The sequence below is a fragment of the Telmatherina bonti genome (genome assembly GCF_933228915.1).
Source record: "Telmatherina bonti genome assembly, chromosome: 3".
NCBI lineage: Eukaryota > Metazoa > Chordata > Actinopteri > Atheriniformes > Telmatherinidae > Telmatherina > Telmatherina bonti.
The window spans coordinates 11,774,441-11,793,734 of record NC_136621.1 but is presented as its reverse complement, the minus strand read 5'-3'; the positions used below and the strand labels follow the sequence as shown (position 1 = coordinate 11,793,734).

General features: G+C 41.7%; 1 protein-coding gene across 1 annotated transcript in view; it reads left to right on the top strand.

Moving 5' to 3' along the window:
* Positions 1-2,710: 2,710 nt before the first annotated feature.
* The window catches only part of frmpd1a (FERM and PDZ domain containing 1a), a gene marked incomplete at both ends in the record, with an annotated part of 34,172 nt that continues 17,588 nt past the window's right edge, over positions 2,711-19,294 (top strand). Inside the window, 7 exons of the mRNA XM_079265117.1 lie at positions 2,711-2,829; positions 3,237-3,400; positions 11,047-11,149; positions 11,288-11,333; positions 15,668-15,772; positions 18,680-18,775; positions 19,079-19,204. Of these exons, the coding sequence (XP_079121243.1) occupies positions 2,711-2,829; positions 3,237-3,400; positions 11,047-11,149; positions 11,288-11,333; positions 15,668-15,772; positions 18,680-18,775; positions 19,079-19,204 (759 nt within the window). The remainder of the gene's footprint in view (positions 2,830-3,236; positions 3,401-11,046; positions 11,150-11,287; positions 11,334-15,667; positions 15,773-18,679; positions 18,776-19,078; positions 19,205-19,294) is intronic.

The window sequence follows — 19,294 nt, the reverse complement described above, 5'->3', positions numbered from 1 at the left end:
TTTTGTAATTGTGAATTTTGCACAATGCTTTCTTTCTTGCGGTGCCACCAACAGAGCTGGTTATTGTTCTGTTCCACTAAACAGCACATTCGGTACGGATTCTTACAACTCATACATGAAATAAAAAATGTTTTTCTCAGGTAAAATATGGTTGTTGCTTTTTTTATGTATGAAATTTTAATTATTTCTACTTGAAAATAAGTCAAAAACTTAAATTTAGAAAAGAAAAACATTCAACAAACATTTAAATAAAAACTTTTAAACATAACTTAAAACAGTTTATATCCAGTTTGTATTTATTAAAAACACTCGATTTCATATTTTTATGCTGCATCTTTTACAGCTGGCTGTCTAAGTTACTTTTTAGTTCTTGTAAAATCAGACAAAGCTTCCTGAATCTGAACTCTACTTTTAGTCACAAGCATTTGGTTTGTAGGAATGTATATTTTTAATTTTCTCAACTTAAATGAAACATGTTAGTTTGTGTCAGAGTTGTGTGTGTTTGAAGGGACATAAACTATGGCTTCCAATAATTAGCCTTCATTCAGATCAATTGATTGTGTTTAATCAGCCAGCGGCTTCCTGTTGACTTGAGCTAGACCATTATTTTTATATAATTAGTTATATGAAGACAGTAATTATAAATTGGACTAATGTTAATGCTTTGCTTTAATCGAATAGTCTCATTACTTATTTGAATTGTAATGAGATTACTTTACTCGTTACTGCACTTGAAAGCTTTGTTATTTATCACTTTACTTTCCTGTATCTTCACCATGTAGATACACTGAGCAATGCCGTGAAGACGCTGCGGTCTGCAGCAAGAACTCTGCTTCCTTGTAAATCCACAAACAGCAGGATGAAGAAAGCTGTAATGAGTCCATGCTGTGCTAGAAGCTACAAACATTTTTCTAAGGCTGAAGCACCCAGCAGCTCATCAATTAGGTGTTCTTGTGTAAATTAGATCTATTAACGCTCTCCTGAAGAACTGCCCCCCTCCCTTTAGATCCACGTTCCAGCTGAGGTTTCTGGAGATTCTTACCGAGTGCACTGAAGGAAATTATATTTGTTATGAGATATAATCTTGTGCACCATCGGACTTTTCAGATCTCTGACGGCAGAATGATTTTTGCAGCTAATCAATTAGACGGATCAGCTGACATAACACACAGAGGAGTTTCTTCCCACTGATATGTCAAGTCAAATAAAAGAATTTCAATTTGATAAAAACTTATATGAGTAATAAACCGTCTTGGTTTTATTCTATGAAGTCTAGAAGTGAAGACACGAGCTGGTACCTCACTCACATCCATCTCTATGGCAACATGTCCAGGCAAGCACACACACACACACGCATCAGCAGTGCATGCTGGCACTACTTAACCCTTTAAGATCCTGGCCTACCATTTGGTAGAGGTAAATTTGCAGTGACTTTGATGAATTTCTTTAAAACAAAATGTGGAAATAAACCTCCCTGAGCCATCTCTACCAACTAAAACCCAAACTAAGTGTTTGTTATAACACTACTGTTTCAAATGTCAGCCATTTCACTCTTGTTAGTTACTATTAACCATTTGCTAAAAACATTTATTCAGTTTATTCTTGTCTAAAACAAACAGATCAGACATTCACATACATGGCAACCACGGCTCGGGGAACGCAGGGACGTTCCTGCAGCGGAGTAAAGTAATGTTGTACAGGACATTGTCAGTGCAATGCATTACTTTGTTTTGAATTGAATGAATCTAATTGGTTCATCCTTTGGGTCCAACTTTTGACTGGTACTGTTGTGTGATCCAGTTCAGTTGAGCAGACGCTCGCTGTGAAGGACTATATTGTCCATCTGATGTGGTTGAACTTGGTGCTGAACATTCAGTCATTTCTCAGGATAATTTGGAACCACATTAACATTCTTTCATTCTTTGCTGTAATCAATATTAATGATAACAAATAACTTGTATCTGGAAGTTGTCTAGACCTTTAGAAATAAAATGGCTCCATCTTACAGATTCCATGTTGTATTTTACAAGTTCTTCCGGTCCTCGAGGCCCACAATCCTGCAGGTTTTTTATGTATCTTTGCTAAAACACACCTGATTCAATTTAATGAGTCATTGTGGAGAAGTTCATAAGTTGCTGGATCTGTTTAATTAAGGTATAAATCAAAAACCTGCAGGATGGTGGCCCTGGAGGACCAACTTTGGACACACCTGATGTAGATGTGTTGAGAGACCTGAACATGCAGTCAAACTGTCTCTGACAAAGACATGATCACACAGAGAAGTTCTTAGGAGCTGTTCTTGTTGACGCTTCGTTTTCTGTCCTGTTATGCAGAGCAGTGCCATCGTCTCTCTTCAGATCAGCGATTCCAACAGCAAACATTTTCAAGACATTATGCATGTTTACTGTCATCATGGAAACACTCTCATTAGTTTAAGTAGCCTATATTGCCCCATTTAGGACAGATGACTCCTGCCAAATCAGGAGAGCACATGTTGAGTTTGTTTACTCGACGCGCATGTTGTCTCTGCCAGATGGAGCCGTTTGTGCGCTCACATGGACCATGTTTCAGGCCAAAACAGGGAAACACATGAGCTCTCTTACTCATGTCTTACTTGGATCATGTCATTGCTTTAGGGTTGTACTTGTTGTGGTGTTTCTTTGTTAAACAGGATAAATGACTTGTTGATGGTTTGATCCCTGCCAGGTAAATGGAGCTGCAGGACAGGAGTCGCTCCCCATCCCGCAGGACCAGCCGGGTGGAGCAGGTGGTGGGAAGATGGCTGAGGCGGTCCAGAGATTTAGGGAGCAGGTCTCACTCTCTGAGCAGGTAAACTTCTGATTTCATCAATATTTAGATGCATTGATAAGTTCATCAGTCTCAGCTGATCCGAGCGAGACGGGTCTCTTAGACATTAGTTTGCCGTAATCTGTATTGATGATCCACCAAATATACCTGAATATATTGTAATCTAAAAGAACAAAACAAGTTACAAGTTGTGTTTTTTAGTCTCTTCTTTCTTTTTTCTGATACAGATAAATATGAAGTTACTCACAATGAAACTATTTTTGTCTAAAAAGGATCCCATATATACACAAAACTGTGATATGTGCTTGATGTCAGTACTACAATGAGTGAAAAGCATGTTTGATGATGCTGAGCTTGTTTTTCAGAGCGTTCTGTTGAACTGTCAGAAAGTCACTGCAGTAAGATGTGATTCTGATTTTGCCCTCCAGAGATCGTGTTGCAGTGGATGGGAAGCTAGCAGAGTCCAGCAGCTCTGATCAGAGGAATTACCCGTTCCGTTTCAACATTCAGATCCAAAGAGACCCCAACCTCAACTCTCATGGCCTCGCTCTTTCCTGTCAGACCCCCATCCTGGTGCAGGAGGTCACCCCAGGTAGGAACAGATCTTAGGTGTTTTTATTTTTCTGTGCTGTACACTGATCCTAAAACAAAGCAGAGCATCTCTTCACTGTGCTCTCAGAGGTAAAGCAGCAGATTCCATCATCTCTGGGTGTTTAGATTCATAGCTGATGCTGCAAGTTCAGCTGAGCCCAGTTAGGTCTGCTTGGTTCCTCTCCACCAGTACCGACCTGTATTATGCTGTACCTACCAAGAGCATATTTCCTTTGCTAAAAGCCTCTGGCTTTTATTGTGCATTTATTGTGCTTTACACACCACTTCCAGACCCCGGATCTGCCTTTCCCACTCTAATGAGAGGGGATGCTTGCTTGTCTGATGGTGCTGATGAGGACTCTTAGCAGAAGTTCCTAAATCTTCATCTCTCCTGCTTTGATATTTTCATCTTGACTGTGACCTCACCCAGCAGACTGGCCAGCACTGACACTCATAAAGCAAACAGGAGCGCATCCCTATCAATGATGGAGTAGTATTACGATTGAAGGAGAAATTGTGAGAACTAAGCGTGTTTCAGTGTTGTTTCCAGAGCAGAGTATTTGCTTTGCATTAAGTTTCCTCAGCAAATGAATCAGTGGAGCAGTGCCAGGCTACTGCAGACCTCTGACCAATGCACACAACAAACCGACAAAAGAGAAACCTCTTAGGGGAGCGGCTTCTGTTTGCTGATCCTGCAGACATGCACACAAAATTACATTAGCTAAAGAAATGCGCTGTGGGACTAATATGAGCGTGTTTGTGGATGTGTGCTTGCTTGTGAGTGTTTAAAGGTGCAGTGCCCTTTATTATGGGGGCCCTGATCGGGGCCATCCTGTCCTCTGCCCCCTCTGAGGTATCTCACATGGGACATGATGGAGGGGTGAGGTGAGGATGTGTGGGAGTGGGTGTATGGGGTTACAGATGGATGGTGGGATGGCTGGGGGGGGATTAGGGTTGGGGATATAGGTGGGTAGGGGATAGGGATGTGTGAGGATGAGTAGATGTGTGTGTGGAGGGGTATGTTGGCGCGTGGGTTGTATTGGGGTGTGCCTGTGTTGGAGGAGTGAGGGTATGTGTGTGTGTGTGTGTGTGTGTGTGTGTGTGTGTGTGTGTGTGTGTGTGTGTGTAGGGGGGGGTGTATATGCGGAATGGGATGTGTGAGTGAGGGTGAAGTTTGGAGGGGGGCTATGGGTGGTGGAGGGGTATTTGGTGGGGCATGTGTGGTTGGGTAGAAGTAGAGGGATGGGGTGGCGGGGTGTGAGCGTGTGTGTGGGGGGGGTGAGCGTGTGTGGGGGCGGGGGCGATTGGGGTTCGTGTGACTTGGTATGGGTGAGTGAGTAGAGGTGGGGTGGGGTTGTATATGTGATGGATGATGTGCATGGATTGCAGAGGGTTGTGTGGATGGGGGTTGAGAGGGGAGTGCGTGTTTGGGGGGGGGGGTATGCATGTATATGTGTGAGGGGAGTGCGTGTTGGGGGGGGGGGGGGGTATGCATATATATGTGTGAGGGGAGTGCGTGTTGGGGGGGGGGGGGGGGGGGGGGGGTATGCATGTATATGTGTGAGGGGAGTGCGTGTTGGGGGGGGGGGGGGGGGGGGGGGGGGTATGCATGTATATGTGTGTGTGGTTTGGTGGTGGGGGGGTGGTGTCCTGTACCCGGGGGCGCAGCTGGTGCGCTGGGGTGCGACCTGGCTGCCGCTGGGTGGCGGTCTGGGGATCCTGGTCCTCCGTCGGTGTGGGCTGTGCCCTCTGCCTGCGGGGGCGGGGGGCTGCTCGCGGGCTCTTGGGGCCCTGGGGCCCTGGGGCCTGCGCTCTGTCTGCCCTAGGTGGCCGGTGCCCGGCGGGATCGGCCCTTGCCGGCCTGGGCCTGCTGGGGCCTGTTCCCCCTGACTGCGGGGGACTCTGGTTGGGCACCTCCTTCGCCACCTCCTGGGCAGATGCATGGCTGGCTCTGGAGTGGGGGGGGTTGGGATCTGTACCTGGGGGTGACTGTCGGTTACCCGGGTCTCTGGGTTCTCCTGGCCTTCCTCTAGCTGTAGGCGGGCGGGGTCACATTGGCATGATCACTCTTCTCTAAACACGTTCCACTCTGAATGTTCTGCATGAATGTTCTGCATGTGTCACAGTCACTGAGTCATCCAGCAAGTTTATTCACTAACAGCAGGTAGCTCTCTTTCTGTCTTTTTGACTTAACTTGCTAGTTTCTGGTCCTCATCATTGTCAACGGTTTTGTTCTCCACAAATCTAGAGTTGGCTTGTGTGGGTGTATATATTTATGTGTGTGGGTGGGTATGTGTGTGTACTTATGTGTATGTGTATGTATGTATGTGTATGGATATGTATATATGTATGCATATGTGTGAGTGTATGTGTATGTATGTATATGTATGTGTATGTATGTGAGTATGTATATGTGTGTATATATATATATATATATATATATGTGTGTGTATGTATGTGTATATGTATGTATGTATATCTATCTTTATGTATGCATGTATGTGTACATGTGTGTGTATGCATGTGTATGTATGTGTATATGTATGTATGTATGTATATATGTATATATATAATGTATGTGCGAGTGTATATACATATATATGTAGGTGGGTATGTATGTGCATATACATGTATGCATTGATCTCTTTCTTTTGTTTTTTTTTTGTTTTTTTATGTTCTCTTTTCTGTTCTCTTTCTGCCCCTTTCCTGTCCTTTCCGGTCGGGTCCAGCAGCATAAACTCTGTAATACAAGCTATTATCCAAAACAAATTGAAAAATAAAATAAGAATCAAGAAATACAAGGGGATCATTACATCTACAAAAGTTCCCCTTGGCAAAATAAATTTGCTCAGCAGAACACAGCATCCAGAACATCAGTCTGCTTGCTTAAATGCTGGACAAGACAAAAAAAAAAAGAAGGTGCAGTGCCCCCTAAAATAGTTTCTTTGAGCTGTAAACAGCATATGAATATATTGTTATGAAAACCACCTAAAGCACCACTAAAATAAGCTGGTTCAAACCTTGTTTTGTAGCCTTTCCATCACTCCTGCTGTTCCAAACTTTCCAGATCTTTAGACTCATCATGTCACCTTAAAGCTGGGGTAGGTCATCTTGCTAAGAGATTTTTTTTTTTACTCTGGGTGAAGCCGTTCCTCGCCCTGATAGTAGTCTGTACATTTTGTAATCATGAACAATAAGAAATATAGTTCGACCCCTCAGTTTACTGTAAATCTGTAAAAACTCTGACCAATCCAAACGTTAGAACCGAATGGAGTGGATTATTTCCTGTATTTTGTAAGCTCCTTCACCCGGCTCCCCCTCCCGCAGCACATACCTGATAGCCACACTCTGCATATAAACAGCATGTTACAATGAAAATACAAAGGAGTAAAAAAGAAACTCGGAAGACGAACATGGCTGAGAAATGCAGGAAGGATTTTCCGACCCGGCTGCTCCTTGGAAAAAGCTGCTCCTTGAATCACGCAAGGAGCAAAACCAGAAGGGAGGAGCCAAGACAGGGTGCCACTTTCAAATCTTGTTAGCTCTCCAACATTACCTACCCCAGCTTTAAGTATGCAAAATAATCTAGCTTGTTTTTCATAATGCTAATGCTAATAATACAGTGTACCAGTTTATAACCCATATAGACTTCTTCAGCTGTCCAGAGTATGTGTAAAGTTGCATTTCATGTAAGCTAAGTGTTGAAATGTTGCTCCCATTACATTACATTATTTATGTATGCAGATATAAACATAGAATAATGATATTCAGTCATTTCCAGACGCATATTTCACCGTTGGCTGCTCTGGCTTAAACTGACAGCTAGAGCTGGTGTTAGTGGGAAGATGCTGAGTGTTAAACTTGTCCAGTTGTCAGCAACATGCTGCTGTTGAAATACATGTAAGATGCCTTGTGAAACTGCATGTCTCTCCATCTGACTGATGCCGGCTGAGCTGACCATGTCACTGAATAAATCCTGCTCATGTTTTCACACCCCACCCTCTGTTCACTCTCAGCACCCCCCACAGTCTTGCATTTTTCAAATTTTGCAGTAGGTGGTGTTACTTAAAAAAAGCACAGGGAGTATTCTCTGTGAAAAGTCTCGAAGAACTTAGAAGAATTCAGGGAAAACTGATTTGTTTCTTCTGCTGACTGAGGAGCATTTTCCAGTCACTTACTGTTTGTTATGCAAGATAAAATAAAGATTAATGTTAAGAGAGTGACTGAATTATCAAAGGTGGTAAAAAAAAAATATGCCTGAAAACCTTCATTTGGGTCAAACTAATCTCCTTAACTAAATTAAATTTAGTTCATTTAATCAGAAATGACAGCTTTCTGTTGTAAACAAAGCAGCAAATAAAAACAGACTTAATTTTACGCTTTTACTTAGATTCGTTCCACTTTGACGGTTATTATACCATGATCTCAATTCTGATTGGTTGCAGGGTGTCCGTTAAAAAGTGATATAGGACAGCAGTTAAAAAAGTTCGGTCAAATAGTCGAATAATTATAAATCATTGCGCTGGCTCAAAAGCCAGTTGGTAACCATGGCAACAGTAATGTTAGCGACAAACGGACAAATCAAAAAGCAGGAAGATTATCTGGAAGGACTATGTCAAACAGCGGCCCATGGAAAGTATCTTATCTGCCAGTTTTGAAGTTTTTTTTTTTTTTTTTCAGGTAAATTTAGACCGTCGGTTGAGCAATAACCAGAGTAGAAAAGAGAAAGGGAAAAAAAAGTCTCCCGATCCCTCCCCATCTCACTACTGTATTATGTTCATGTTCCACCGAGTTCAAATCAGTCACTGCAGATAAAATATTTATCATATTGTTTCAACCGTATTGAATAATATTTAATCAGTTATTGTGATGAAGCACCAGATCTCTCAAAGAGGGACAGAGTGGCTCTAATGTCACTCTGCAGCGGTCCAGCGGACTGTGCGTGTTTCTCTGCAATAATGCTCCAGCATTAAAAAAACATTCACTCCCGCCACAGTTGTCATGAAGGTAAACCTGACATATTAAACCGAAGACGGATTTTTGAACCAGGTTGTAAACATGTTTATTTCTGCTGTGAAGTTGGGGTTTTTTTTAACATGGGAGTCTATGGGGATTTGCTCTGTTTTGCAGCCCCTAGTGGATGAAGGGGGAACTGCAGTTTTATGCACTTCCACATAGGCTTCACGTTTAACCACCGGAGGTTGCCAGAAGTTCATACACACTGAGCTCCCTGGACCACACGGTCACGCACACTTTGCGGAGGTTCGCGGCGGTGTCGTCCATTAATTTCTGATAATGGACACCTCATCGGGCATTTTCCCTTACATGACTCATTAAATACATAATTAAATTATGTATTTATTAACTTCAATGGTAAACCAAAGGCTCAGAGTTATGCATCAGATTTGTAATGTCATCATAAACTGGTTAGCGCATGTGGACTTACTGGTCTGCTGTTTGAAGTGTAATTGTTTTGGGAATTTGCAACAAATAACTCAGAGCAGCTGCTTTCATTGTAATTTATTATCAAAATACTAAATTACAACATAAAAGACAAATGACACACCTGCAAAGTTTGGTTCATAAAGGCCAAATTAACTGAAGAGGCAAAAACCATTTTGTTCCAGGCTGTAAACATAATTATTTGGCCAGCTACATCAGGCAAAAACCACAGACTGAAATGAGACGGTACACCTCAGGTGCAGCCATGAAGCATGAAATGATAATATTAACATGGATTCATCATTGGTCACTTATCAGAAATGATGGGTAGTCTAACAGCTGCAGTTATAGTATTACAGGTTCCTGGAGCTTGATTTTATTTCTAATTTTTTCAAGATTCAGTTGTTATTTTTCAGTCTGTTTGTCTGTTTTCTGATGTGCAGTTCAGTGCTGATGTGCAGAACAACATGGTTCTGCATTCCCCTGAGGTCCAGGGCCAGATTACAGAACCTTTTATCTCCTGTCTGGCTCAAGTCTGGACTGTCACCATCTGTTTCTATCTCTCTGTCTCTCTCTCTCACACACACACACATGCTCACCTCTCTAGTGGCTGGACTGCTGAGACTTGTCTCAGTTCTTCCTCTCTCTATTTCTGTCTCTGGCGGGTTCTGCAGCATCTAGACAGTGAAATATGATTCCTCTTTTCAAAGGCGATTTCAGACCTATCAGTGTCACCTGCATCTGTCCATGTCTTGTATCACAATTAAATAACTAAATAACAGAGTTACCTGCTGCTGTACAGAAACAAAGACAATGCAGGACTTACAGACATATTCACACTACAGGTTTTGATGCTTTATTTGAACTTCAAAGTAAGACGAATAGTTGTTGGTGGTGGAGGATGGAGGGATTTTAACACACAATTAAAGGTCCAAAATATTTGTTATTATGGGGGAAAAAAAGGTAAAAGGAAAAATGTCAGTGTATAAAACTAGCCAATTAACGGTCTCTTAGTGTGTGTTGCTCTGTGCTTTGCACATCCAGCCACCATTTGTCCCAGACCTGTTTGGAGAACTCCTTGGTCTTCATGATGTTTTTGTGGTGATGCCTCTTCATTGGCTGCGTTTCAGACTCTGGGGCAGGGATCATCAGCTCTGGGTCTGCTGGGCCAGGTTTTAGATGTTTCTCACCTGCAACACACCTGATTAATATTAAATGGTTCTGATCGCCTTGTTCTCATATTCTGCACCCATCTGGCCCATTTTTTTGGATTCAGTTGAATTGAAGCTGTGAAACATCCAAAACCTGCAGGACACAGGCCCAACAGGTCCAGCATGGTGGTCCCTGCTTAGGGGCGTTTCAGAACAGTCTGTATATTATCATGTGACACTTATCTGACACACTGGTAGACCTTATTTAGGTAATCAAGTTACTTCAGATCCTTTCATACCAGATCTTTTTAGGCTGGTTTTTCTGGAAACGGTGATGAATATGTTTATATACAACATATTTCGGTTTTTAATTTTTCGGTCGTCATCTTTTCTTCTTTTCATTTGATTTTTTTAACTAAATATGGACTATATTACGCATGTTTGCTGCATGAAATATATTTTAAAAAATCTAATTTAATTACAAGTAGTAAAACAAAAAAATGGAAAAATATCACATGGCTGATAGAAATGGTTAAATAGGAGGATGAGGGAGAAGTGGTGTATTCATTTGCATTTTTTTTTTTCATGGAATGCAGATTTATGGAGTGCCAAACAGTTTCTTAGTGTCAGTTTCTTTACCTGCATGATGTGAGGATGGCTAAAAATGGACAGCGAGGGACGGTTGTCATTTAAACGCTTCTAAAAAGCAAGGAAAGGGATATCTCTCAGTCCCTCAGTCATTCAGGCTGGGATGAAAACCAGTGCTGATGATGATGACGGGAGATGGTATAAAGCTGAAAGACTGTTATTGGGAATAGATACATGTTTTTTGTTCCAATACTAACTGGAATTATAATGATGATCCTGCTGGTGTTCCTGTGATCGGATGGTGAGCATCGCAGACAGCAGAATGAGAAAATTATGCAACGGTGTCAGATGAAAGGAATAAGTAGAATACAAGCTGCTAGCTATCAGCAGCCCCAGTATACAGTATGAGCGCAGGCCAACTGAACACCCTCAGGCGTGACAACACAAGGACGTTTTGTGTGTCCAGGTGGTCCCGCAGATGGCCGGCTCCTCCCTGGCGACCAGCTTGTGAAGATCAATAACGTCGCTGTCGATGACCTGACCCCCGAACAAGCTGCTGAAATAATCAGGTCTACACAGCTGGATGCACAAAGACACACACACACTTACACATTGACTATTAGTTCACATCAGACAATGTTCCTTGAAATGAAGCAGTGTGTATCGGGTCTCATATTAACTTGGTCCCTTTCTGGTTTTTTTTTCAGGGAATGTCAAGATACGTTGGCCATGACGGTCCTCAGAATAATGGTGGTGAGTCTGCTGGGTTCAAACTACGCGCACACACATTTACACAAAACGTAGCACTTTTAGTACAGTTCAAGGGGTTTGCTCATAAACAAGCTGCAGCTAATGGGGATGCAAATAAAGAATAAAGTAAGTTTGCAGTTCGACACATAAACACAGCACAAAAGATTCTCTAATCACAATGATCTGGTTGTTTCTTCATGTATTTAACTCATAACAGCCACCTGTAAAGTACAGACCCTGCAAGAGTCAGGAGAACATTTAAATAAGCATTTAAACATGGAAGCAGATGTCATCCTCAACCCTATATTTAAAAAAAATCCTTCAAAAATCCTTTACACTCTCTTGTAATTTGTCTCCAATGCTGAACATGAAGCCCAACAAGGAGCTTTTTTATGAGTTTTATAGCAGATTTTATTCCATTTATTTATTTACTGGAACCGACTGGTTTGGTTCCCAAAAAGATAAAAAGACATGTCACACCATGTCAAAACCTTTGTCAGTAATTAACTGTAACTGTATTTTACACTCCTGTGTAAATTGTCTCGTGGATGAAATCCCTAAACTTTGCATACAGATGCTTCAGAATCACAAGAGGTCCCACGGTTCTGAACACAACTATAGTTCATGTCTGTCTGCATGAGCCGTGGACACGTTATGAGGAGGAAAAAGCATCTCGTTGATCAAGATTACATCACTGGCACCTGCTAGATGGCTGTGATGTGACATCACAGGTTGTTAACAGCACTGTGAAAAGAATCTGTGTAGAAGTCTTGCTGCAAGAGGTGAGTTGCAAGCTGCATTATAAATGCATAAACCTGCAATAACTCCTGCCAAGGCAAGGCACTGTTTACTGAAGAAAAGCCCCCATAAACAGGGGGGGTTGGTTCAGTTTAAAACATCAATACTGTTTCTGTCTCTTGAATTATTTTGTAGTAAATTCATGCAAAAAAAAAAAAAAAAAAGAAAAAAGGACAACTAGGACCCATCCAAATAGGTGGAAATATGTTAACCATCCACACCTAGAATGTGGAGATAGAATCTGTCTACTAACTATAACATGGCGTGTGTAACAAGGAAGCTACAGGTACTTTTTTATAAATGTTTCATTGAATCCATTCTCATTTAAACATGACTGCTTGGTTTGGATCACTTACTCATAGCCTTATTCTAAATAAAATCCTCAAACTTAACAGTAAAATTGTAGCAACAGCAGTTGCTTAAAGACCTTTACGATACCAGAGCCCTGAGAAAAGGTGCACAGATCTCCACAGACATCTCACACCCCCTGATTTCTTATTATATCCTGTTACCTTAAGGACATGGGCATAGGTGTCGTTCACTGAGGGCATCCTCTAGTTTTGTCCCAACCTCTATCCGCTTGGTAAATAGCTTATTTGATCTGTGGCTCTTAATTTTACTTGATTTATTTTATATTTTATTGTGATGAACTGTATAGATGTGTAATGTATATGTGTTTTTAATGGTTTTATGGTGTCTGCAGCACTGTCTCCTTGCAAATAAAGGAGACAATGCAACATATTCTCCTTTACTTCTCAGCTTTGGGTAGTTAATCAGTGACTGGTGACTGATATGATCAATATTTTAACTCTGAGTACGAGGTAAAATAGCATCAAGTTGTTGTTTTTTTTAAAGACAAGGTTTTCCTGTAAGTGGATAATGGTTGGTCCTCCCCCCTGTAGCACTTTACAGTAAATGAACTAAATGCTTTTCTTGTTTAACATCCTATTAGCTTGTAGAAACACACACCCACGTGAGTATACTGCATGTGAGCGCCACATGCTACACACATGCAGTGTGTCCATACACACGAGCATCTAACGGGCCTGCAGCAGCATTAATCAGCATGCCGGTGAGTCCGGAGAGGAGGTGTAAATGATAAAACAGCCCTGTCGCCAAGGTCCCATCACTACATCACTGTTAGCTGTGACAACATGTTACATCCTCAGCAACACACTCCACACTCAGACCACAAGCTCTGCCTCTTGACACACACTCAATCACAGCTGCTCATTCTATGTGTGTGTGTGTGTGTGCCATGCACCTCTCTGTACCTGTAAAATTGACATGTGTTTGCATTAAGGTGTAGTAGATCGTTAAAGTAATGGCTGCTCCTCAGTGATTCTCATCAGCGGCTGTGCTGACGGAAGCGCCTTTACAGAGTGATTCAGAGCTCACAGCTGCTCCAAGAAATCATTACTGAGCTTTAAGGAATCAGTCGAATTGCTCAGAAAACATTAATCTAGCTCAGGGATCGCCAACTCCGGACCTCGAGGGCTGCAGGTCCTGTGGGTACTGAATGTTTCCTAAATTCTGATTCACATAAAACGGTCTGAAACATCTTGTTGTCAGGTTCTGCACGGGTCTGTTAATGACTCGTCCATTTGAATAAGGTGTGTTGCTTCAAGGAAGCTCGAGAAGAGGAGTCGGTGATCCGGAAGTACTTGTTAAAGCTATAGTTGATAATCTTTATTTTTACTCTGGGTGAAGTGGTTCCTCGTCGTGACAGTAGTCTGTACATTTTGCAATCATGAATAAGAAATATAGTTTGATCCCTCAGTTTACTGTAAATCTGTAAAAACTCTGACCAATCCAAACGTTCAGACCAAAATGGAGTTGTTTATTTCTTATATTTTGTAAGCTTCTGCTCCCGGCTCCCCTCCTCCCCCTCCCGCAGCGCATACCTGACAGCCACACCCTGCATATAAATAGCGTGTTAGGATGAAAATACAAAGTAGTGAAGAAGAAACTCAGAAGACAAACATGGCTGAGAAAACGCAGGAAGGATTTCCCGACCAGTCTCGGTTTATTTGCCTCCTCCTGCTAAACAGCCGAGAAAGAGAAAATCGTTGGTGGAAAAACCTGCGAACTAGAAAAGCCTTGAATCACGCACGGAGCAAAACCAGAGGGGGAGGAGCCAAGACAGGGCGCCACTTTCACATCTTATACCTCCCCAACATCACCTACCCCAGCTTTAACGGTGAACAAACACATCAGTGGAGTTCTGGACAAAGGAATTTATTTAATGCTTTATGCAAGGAAATCAAAGCAAGAAGAATATTTTACATGTTTCGTCCGTGCTTCTGTCTGTCTTCTGGAAGTTGTTGTTTAGTAATCAGTTTAGCAACTGATGTATCTTTGTTACAGTGCATATAAACATGACAGCAGGATTCACACACATTGGCCTCGTGATCTGGTCCACCTTTCTATTTACTTTTGCCTCCAGAACTGCCTCACTTCTTTGTGTCATAGAACCAACAAGGTGTTGGAAATATTCCAGAGATTTTGCTCCATATTGACATGACAGCAAGACACGGTTGCTGCACATCCATGTAGAGAATCTCCAGTTCCACCACACCCCAAAGCTGCTCTGTTGGATTGAGATGTGGTGACTGTAAATATAACTGGAGTACAGCTGTGTGACCTGGTGAATGATGTTTGAACCATGCCATGTTGGGCCCAACATTTACCACTAAATTCTAATCCTACCATCTGAATGTGGAGCTGAAAAGGAACCTCAACACATCAGACAATGTTTTTCTATCTTCCATGGTCCAGTTTCAGTGAGTCTGTGTGAATCGTAACCTCAGTTTGCTGTTTTAGCTGAAGGAAAGTGTGGTCTGTTGCTCTGGCACATGTTGTTGGACTGGTTGTACGCTCAGAGAGTTTATTTAGCATTTGTTGGTTGTAAGCTGTGGTTATTGTAGTGAGTGACTTTAGCCTTTCTATCATCTGGGTGTTTTCTACTTTTTCAGACCATTCTCCAGAGGTGTGTGTGAAAATCCTACTAGATCAGCAGTTTGTAAAATATTCCATAGCACTGTTTGCACTTGAGCACATTGTCTTGACCATGTTTACACTAAATGCATTGACTTGCTGCTCATTTGCTTTAATATGAACACGTTGTTGAATAAGTGTATGTAATAAAGTGGTTGGGGAATCTTAATATAATTCCTTTACTGATTCTACCAAATTTTCATACTATAAATAGATACTGAAACCAGGTTTTAGCGATCCATACTGTACATGTCCTTCTATTTATGTGAACATGTATTTGGTTGTCTGCAGTGTAGTTTCCTTGTTTACCATCAAGAGCAACAGCAGCCAATGAAATGATGATTTCCACTCCTTGCTTTCAACGTGCGGAGGTGTTTTCTACAAATAAACCTTATATTATCTACATTTTTTAACATTACTACGTACAGTAAACCTCACTCTGCTTCAGTAACATTCATCTGCAGCTCATTCAGGATTGATTAAATTAGAAAGTATCAAAACAACAAATTGCTCCAAACTTTCTCTGTCTGTGGTCACAACAGGGCCCAAAGTCGTCATTCATCACACCAGAGAAGAGGGCCAAGCTCAAGTCCAACCCTGTAAAGGTCCATTTTGCTGAGGAGGTGGAAGTCAATGGACACACGCAGGTGGGTTACAGAGTCTACATTACAGAGCCGTGCCTGGGAAACCTTAAAGACTAGAAGTCCAGCTATTATGATTATTATTCCTGTTCATGTTATTATTTTTATTCCTCCCGGGTTCTTGCAGGGTTTTCTTCGTTGTTTTCAGGCATGATGGATTCTTACAAACTGCAGTTGGAGCTTCAGGGAAGAACCAGAGGGTCCAGATGACTTGTAGACATCTTGAGCTTTTTCTAGCATCAAAGCAACAAACTGGTTATTCTTATAAATATTAGCAGGTTTTTGGCACTGATGCCCGCAGAGGTCATTAGAGTCAGCCCAGGCGATTCAGTTAGATATGTTGTTTACGGTACCATCCACATCCTTTAGTCACCTCAGTATCAGTATTTGGAGTCGGTATTCACTCACTGAAGTGGGCTCGTTTGCCGATGGTCTCATCCTGCTTAGATTTTCTCTGACTGCTCACCAACTACAGAATCCATCACTGCCTGTTTATGACCGCTGTTACCTACCTTAAACCTTGAAATTTGGACAGTGTTTAATCCACTGATTTTTCACACATTTGAAGATTTAATTTGCTGATGTAAGAATAATTCTGCTCACTCACATTTAGGGAATTGCATTTAAGCTCCTCACCTCGTCACCACCAATACAGCCGACCTCAGGCCTTTGTGTTTTTCACTTTGCCAGAGGTGTTCTTGTTATTTTGCCTCTGTCTGGGACTTTGAGCATGTTGACATTGCTGTGAACAAATCATTCTGTGTGATACTGGATCAGGTTTTTTCCTACAGATCGGTTTGCAGGTTAGTGGGAGAAGTTGGTCAGACTGGATATCAAACAAATACTCATAAAAAGCTGAATGTTTTGAAATGTCTGTGTGTAATGCTATCTGTACTTTACATCTGAATATAACATGTTATTGAAAGCAGCTGCAGTTAGAAGATGAAGCAGAGGAGCAGTGATGCTTGTCTGAGTCTTACTGGTTATGGGAACTCCCATCTCTAATTTGTGAGTACATGCAAACTGAGAAAATGGTTTAGAAACTACAAATCTTTTGTACACAGAAGACATTTTTTTGTCCTTTGCTATTTGTACTTGATTAAATAAAATCTTCACTGTTAATACTTAGATCTTTGCAGACAGTGACGGTCTGAAGCCTGGAACTCATCTGAGATCTAGGAAGAGCGGGTTTCCTACGTTGTCATGCTTTTAAAGATATTTTCAAAAAGGTTTCACGTCAGATCTTTAGATCATCACAGTTTCTAAAATCGAATAATAGAAAATGAACAAACTACAGCCCTCCAGCAGCAGCCTGGATGATGAGTTCAGGGTCTGCTGTTTAAGAGAGACACACTCCACCCTGAAGACTAAAGCCAAAAGTGGAAGGCAGAAGAAGTGCTGGAAACGGCAGAGTTTCTGTTGAGACACAACACTGGGATGACCACAGTGGCAACTGGGTAAGCAGGGCTGGAATCCAGACCACATTATCAGCTCTGTGACAAGAAGAGATGTCATCTAATCCCACAGGAGCTGCAGATGTTAGAAATGAGGACCAGCAGAATGGTGAGTATCAGACAGATGTAAGCATGAAGAGGAATGAAGGAGAAGACCAGGGCTGACATTTGACAAGTCAGATCCTGGTCCGAGTCAACTACAGCTTTCTGCCCAACACAGCTAACCAAGAGTAGGAGGCAAGAGTGTCTTTCCAACATGTCTGGGAACAAAAGGCACATTACAGTACACAGCTCCTGGTGAAGGCTGTGAATGTAAACATTTCCCGATAACCTTAAACCAAATAATGCTGCACTGGAACATCTCAGAAGACTTTTTATGGAATCTTATATCACATAACAAACACTCAGAAGCTCCAGGAGACCCGGAGTGGAGCAGGGATGGTGATGGAAAGCTTCAGTAAAGCTTCAGTAATGTTTGGACATTAGACTTTGGGGGATGAAAACAAGGCTTTTAGAGGAAAACGGAATGGAAATATGAGTGTAATATCATACATGCATCATAAAATCCTGCTATTATAATAACCAGTAATTCTGCAGTCATGTGGACACAGGTAACCTGAGTGTACCCAACTAAATATTGTATTATATTGATATTCATTAAATAGTTTCATTGTCTTTTAACATGATTTTTCTCTTTTTTTAACTTTGGTTTTCCTCTTAATCCCGTTTCAGGTTTGTCCAGTTTTTTTTTTTAAACAGCTGTGATTTTTTAAAATTTTTCTCTTTATTGGTCTTTGACAAGCAGTTCTGATTTATAATGAGGCAAGATTATATCATACTGCATTCACGCTTTATTTAATTCCCCTCACTCCGCAGGCTCGGAGTTCCCATCCTGCAGGTTGGATTAGCTGGACGTGGGAACCCACAAAGGCCGGAGTGTCCATTAAACACAGAGAAAAACACTGATCAATATCTGCTATCTGGGCTTGTAATGTGTGTGATTACAGGACAGTTAGCATCAGATGAGGGAGAGAAAAGCCAAGGAAGATGTATAGAGACAAAGAGAAAGCAACAGAGATGGAGGACAGATTTACAGTGTACCATCATTAAAAGAGATGGGGGGTGGGGGTGGGGGGGTGTAAAGCTCGAATGCTCTGCGTTTGAACTTGAAAACGCACAGACGTCAATGTGTCATCACATCATGATGTTAACACAGAGAGAAAGTTTGGTAAAACTCAGAACAGCCAAGAGGCAGCGAGAGATGAAACAAGCCGACAGAAACACGCAGATGATGTGATGCAGAGAAAAGATGAAATAAAACGGGAGGAGTGGCTTAATTTATCAGACAGAAAGTTACTGAAGTGTCTCCTGTTGTTTGTAACTCCTCAAACCAGCAGGTTTTAACAATGCCTATGTTTCCTTCGAACACTGACGTGTTTTCTTTCTTCTTTTCGCTCAGGGAAACTCGCTGCTCTTCCTGCCAAATGTCCTGAAGGTTTATCTGGAGAACGGGCAAACCAAGGCTTTCAAATTTGAATCCAGCACCACAGTGAAGGTATTCTGCAAAGACACTGAGCTACTTTACAATACCTGAGAGAATAGCAGACATCTGTGGTTTCAGAGGCCAAGCTGAGGTTAAGAAAGGAGCATAGAAATGGAAAATATCTCGATCTTTAAGGAAACACTGCTTTTATGTATGACCAAGTGTCAGATATTAAATATTTATCTTCATTCAACATGTGGATTCTTTGATTTAATTACTCAAAAGGCTTCTGAGACTTCTGACTAAGCTTAGCAAACCTGCGGTCTGATGTTAGCAGATGTTCTCTCCTAAACTTTCATGTTCTGTGCACATCAGGACATTGTGATGACACTGAAAGAAAAGCTTTCCCTCAGCCGTATTGAGCACTTTTCCTTGGTGCTGGAGCAGCAGTACAGCAGCAGCAAGCTCCTGCTGCTGCACGATGAGGAGCGAATACAGCAGGTATCCACAAAGAATTGTCTCACATGTCACATGTGGTGGATTTCATTTTCATTCACACATGTATTTGAGACTGAATGTGTCTGTTTGCAT